Source organism: Pundamilia nyererei, unplaced genomic scaffold (genome assembly GCF_000239375.1).
Source record: "Pundamilia nyererei isolate P.nyererei 1_Seehausen unplaced genomic scaffold, PunNye1.0 scaffold00037, whole genome shotgun sequence".
Classification (NCBI taxonomy): Eukaryota; Metazoa; Chordata; class Actinopteri; order Cichliformes; family Cichlidae; genus Pundamilia; species Pundamilia nyererei.
In genome coordinates this window covers 3915872-3921133 of record NW_005187438.1, presented here as the reverse complement: position 1 = coordinate 3921133, position 5262 = coordinate 3915872, and the positions used below count along the sequence as shown (strand labels likewise).

Sequence of the window (5262 nt, the reverse complement as noted above, 5' to 3'; positions counted from 1 at the left end):
TATTATTTTTTTGGACCTATAAATCATTCAAATATAAAAACGGACTCAACTTAACAAAGAGCCACTTTCAAATAGTATCTTTTGCCATTTTTTTTGCAAACAGTCTGTCACAGTAACACATAATTTCTTCCCGTTTTTTAGCTCTATCTGCAACAAAATGCCAAAGATGACACAATTTGACAGGTATAAAATTATATTTGTGTACCAACAAGGTGATTCCCAAACATAAGTCAAAAACTTACCATGAGCATTGGCCCAAGACGTGTTTTTATGGTATTGTATGAACTTGAGTGTAATTTCCATCCGTGGCTGCATTAACATGTCAACACAATTTTGAGGGTTGCGTTCAAATTTCAGGTTGGACTAGTCCCACCCCTTTTGACTTGCCCCTCCCGTCAGCTGTCAAATCCTTCAAAAGGTCACAAATGCATAGAATTTTTCAATACTCATTTCGTGATGTTGAAGTTCGATCTGACACTTTAGCCTAAATGCAACATTTCTTTCATAATCAGCATTTTTATGACTTTACTGCAGAACAGTAAAGTTTAAGCACATGCTTTAGATGTGACAGACAGTCATGAAGTAAAAGGACAACTTCCTGCGACAATATTTCCTGATTCCAGCTTTTGGAATCAACTGATTCCGGACCCACTGATCATCAGTTGAAATGTTGTTTCCAACATGAATTTGTGTTAACTGACCATTAACATAATGCAACACTGGACAAACATGAGATGTGTCACCAAAGTTTTACACATCACAGGTGTCCTCGTGGTTATTATAGAAATTTAGTTTTTAAAAAAGGGTTTTGCCCTTTTAATTATATTTAGGAAAATAACTTCACACATCATAAGTCTAATAAACATGCCCCACCAAAAGAAGCAGACTCAAAACTTTTAACTGACATCTCGCACTTTTTTAATTTGATGTTTTTGTGCAGAATTAGTGCAGCAGGATAGCATTCCTCTTGAAATAACAGGAGCCACTTGTGTTGTTTGTTATTTAATTTAACGTAATTAAATTATAAGCTGTGGGTGGTCTTTGTAACACATTCTGTCTTATGGTATTTATTTGATGTAGTACATTTATTGTGAAAGTCTTTACCAAGTTAAGGTAAGTATTTTGGTAAGTACAGTATTTCGTAATTAGTGAAGTGTCACTATTTCCAAATACCTTACCCTCACTCTGTTTTCTGAAACTGAAAATTGGATTTTAAAGTCATATTTCCTCCTCCTCCAGGTCACTTCCTGTTGACATATTTGTTGCTTGACCTGATTAAAAAGTCGGCACCCGCTAGGATTATCAATGTATCTTCCATGGCTCACTCCTGGGGCTCCATAAATCTAGAGGACCTCAACAGTGAGAAGCATTACGACAAGAATAAAGCCTATGCTCAAAGCAAGCTAGCCAATGTCCTCTTCACCCGATCACTGGCTAAACGATTAGAAGGTAAATAATGCACCTTACACGCTGTCATTTCTTTCTTTTAATTTGCCAGTTTTCTGTTCAAATCAAATGCATGACTAGTAGCTTTACCGTTGATGATTTCATTCACTTTTTCCTTACTTTTAGGCACAGGAGTGACGACCTACTCTCTCCATCCTGGAGTTGTTCAGACTGAGTTATGGCGTCATCTGAATGGTGTCCAGCAATTCTTCATGAAGATGGTCAGTCCTTTTACCAAAAACTCTGTCCAGGGAGCGCAGACAACAATTTACTGTGCTGTTGACCCATCATTAGAGAAGGAGAGTGGCGGATACTACAGGTACACTTTTTGCTGTAACACACAGAAATTATATTGCAGCTTGTTACACATAATCTAGTAGCATATTAATACAGTGGCTTTCAACACTTAGTAGTTTTAGACCAATGAAAGGTAAACATGATGTTTAACTCATCAGCTCAGAGTAAAGAGTACTTTCTCAGATTTTGCAATCTGGAAACTAAATCAGATGAATAGTAAAGATATTTGCCATGAAGCAGTTATTTAAAGGTGTGAAATATGAAGCGAGATAAATGTCCAGTTAAAGTCAGTTTTCTGTGTCCCAAAAGTGTCTCTCTTTTAACCTGGACAAATCACTGTGATGACTTAAGCCGAAGACATGTTCAAGGTTTTAGTGAAAAATGTAATGCATTTAATACCATGTTTTAAATGCAATATAGATTCCCTGGTAGGTGAATACATGTCATATGTGGAACTTAGACGTGAATTACTAACATCACAAATGAAGCTAAGCTGCAACGTTACAGCAGTGTAAACTGTGCACATATTGTCACCTGAATGTGCTTCAATTCATTTGGCAATGCAGAAAACGTATGCATGTTTGTATACTTGATTCAAATCTGCTGCAAAGTCTCATTTTACACTCCTGGCAAAGCAGCTCCTAGAACACAGAATAGAATAGGATTTCCTCATTGTTACAGTAACATTTACAACAAAATTAAGTGCAATCTCAAGAGTGTAAAGATCATTAACAGCAGTCTATAAACTGTAAACTATAAACTGTAAAAGAAAACAAACTATGTAAGATAAATAATACAAAAGCAACCTGTCTCTATTCTCTCAAATTGCACAACCCCTAATTACACCAATCACATTCAAGTGGACATTGTAGCATTTTAATACTTTTTATAGCTCTGAGAGAAAAACTGCTATTCAGTCCTTCTGTCCTTTCTCTAACTGCACTGTCTGGCAGATGGTAAGAGTTCAACAAGTAGGTGACCAGGGAGAGATGTATCCATTATGAAATTTTTAGAATCAGAATCACTTTTATTGCCAAGTTTGTACACAGTGTCATGGTGCAAAAATATATATATATATAATATATACAACTCTATATAAATATTACAAATAAGTACACAGAAAAAGAGTGTATATAAACTACCTACAGATATAAATATTATATTAGATATTATAACTATAATGTTTAATATTTAAAAGACTTAGTATCAAATTAGAGAGCACACATTTGTTAAAATGTCCATTCTGCCGCACTAGATCTCAAGTTTAGCAGTTTTTTGTGGCATTAATCTTGCTTCCTATATTTGAAACAGTGAAACATTTTACTGGGGGGGGGTTAAATCTTCTTTGTACATTTCTGTCACCTTTTATGGTCATTATCTGATAACATCTCGAGTAGGCGGCACCCATAGCGATTATTTTGTGGAGAAGAGCTTGAAGAATGAAGAATGAAACAGCAGTTTTTATGTTAGTGTGCACAGATCCTAAAACAAATATAGTTTGTAACCATCACCTCTATCTGTTATCACTGACTGGGGTTTTAGGCTTTGTCAAGTCAGCTAATGCAAAGAAAACACGACTGTGATGAATTCCCATCTTAGTACAAACCTCTGGACTGGCAGGCATCCATCCATTCGCTTCTGCTTATCCTTTTCAGGATTGCGGGGGGTGCTGGAGCCTATCTCAGCTGTCTTAGGGAGAGAATCTGGGTACACCCTGGACAGGTCGCCAGTCTCTCGCAGGGCTGACAGACAACCAATTGTACAACCAAATTTCCCCTTGTGGGACAATTAAAATATTAAAGGATTATTCTAACCATTCGCACTCACATTCACTCCCACATTCACACCTATGGGCAAATTAGATTGATCATTTAACCTGTCCCCACCAACTGCATGTCTTTGGACTGTGGGAGGAAGCTGGTGTACCCGGAGAGAACCCACGCAAACACGGGGACAACATGCAAACTCCAGACAGAAAGACCCCAGCCTAATGGTGGAATTGAACTTAGGACCTTCTTGCTGTGCGGCAACAGTGCTAACCCACAATTTTCAGGCAAAATATATGAAATAACAGCTTCTCTCCATTAAAGAAAGTCGGAAGCAAAATGAATTATTCAAATGCAACGCAGAACAGAAAGTATTTAAAAACTGCAGGACTGTATTTTTTGATTTTGTTAAATAAATAAAAAAGTGTAGATTATTCTACATTATTTGGTTACAACTGAATATTAAATTCCTAAAACATTTTTAATGGCAAACTTTTGATTCATTGGATGTTCTTCATGCTTGCTAGTGTACAAATTTAGAAAAAGAAGCCACTGTTAATGTTGACTTATAGTCTTTAAGCAACAGTGGCTGACAAGCAGTGTTATTTGCTCATAAAATGTTCGTGTTACACAAGTGAACAAAGTGCTTACGTGATACATCCTTGCTTACAGTGACTGTGCTCCTGCTAACTGTTCTGCGGCTGCCAAAGACGACAACGTGGGGGAGAAGCTGTGGGAGCTGAGCTGCAGTTTGCTCTCTTTAACGTGGGACTGAGACATTCAGAACTGAAAATAAAATCCTGGCAGTGTATTTTGTTTCTTTATTACCTGATGATTTCATTATAATGTAGGCCGCGACAATCTTTAAACACTTCATTTTTATCTCAACAACACAGCTGTAAAACTTTAATCTTCACGCTGCACAGTTCTGACGTTTTATTTGTTCCTTGGAAAGAATTTATTATGGTCACATTTGCCTTTGACTCACACAGTGAAACTGGTAACTACACTGTAATTCTGTGAATAGCAAGTGTAAGATCAGGGGAAAGCTTATAATACTGATTTATAAAAATTAAAAGAAGCTTAAATATTTGGTTTATCAATGTTTAATACAAGATGTGTAATTAATTGGATAATATCTGCATGATAATTCATAATAGACTGCAGTCTTGTCTACATTGTTTACAAAAACTTTTTTTTTACTTTCTGACATTAAACAGACTTATGGAGAGCGTTCATTTGTTTCTGTCTGCTTTCAAAAAATGTTTAGGTTAATTGTGTTATCGCCAGTATTATATTAGTCAACTGGATCAATATCACCTAAATTTTTACGGCCTCATTAATCCATAAAAGAATTTATAGTCTAGTTTTTTGCAATAAACATATCTTATAATTGGTAGCTACACACAGTTGTTAATGTAATTTTCTTTACAGTAAGCTTACTGTAAATAACAGTTACTTCACTGTAGATAGACAAAACACACAGCAAAAATAAATAAATGTGCAGTAACTACTAGAGATGTCATGATACCACTTTATGTCCGATACCGATATCATGAATTTGGATATCTGCCGATACCAATATGAATCCGATATAATGTGTTTTTTAATCAATAAAACTTTTTTAATATCTTGCTGCATTTTGTATAAGTTCATAGTCAAGTTTAAATAAACAACAGCACTAAAGCTATTCTGTTATACCTGTGTGTAAAAAGTACACTGCGCCCAAAATATTTCATAGTTCAGCAACACT

General features: G+C 35.7%; 1 protein-coding gene across 1 annotated transcript in view; it reads left to right on the top strand.

Moving 5' to 3' along the window:
- LOC102199543 (retinol dehydrogenase 12-like) overlaps positions 1 to 4738 on the top strand; it is an 11481-nt gene extending 6743 nt beyond the window's left edge. The window contains exons 5-7 of the mRNA XM_013910162.1: positions 1215 to 1449; positions 1573 to 1765; positions 4182 to 4738. Of these exons, the coding sequence (XP_013765616.1) occupies positions 1215 to 1449; positions 1573 to 1765; positions 4182 to 4284 (531 nt within the window). The 3' untranslated portion in view covers positions 4285 to 4738. The remainder of the gene's footprint in view (positions 1 to 1214; positions 1450 to 1572; positions 1766 to 4181) is intronic.
- Positions 4739 to 5262: the final 524 nt, after the last annotated feature.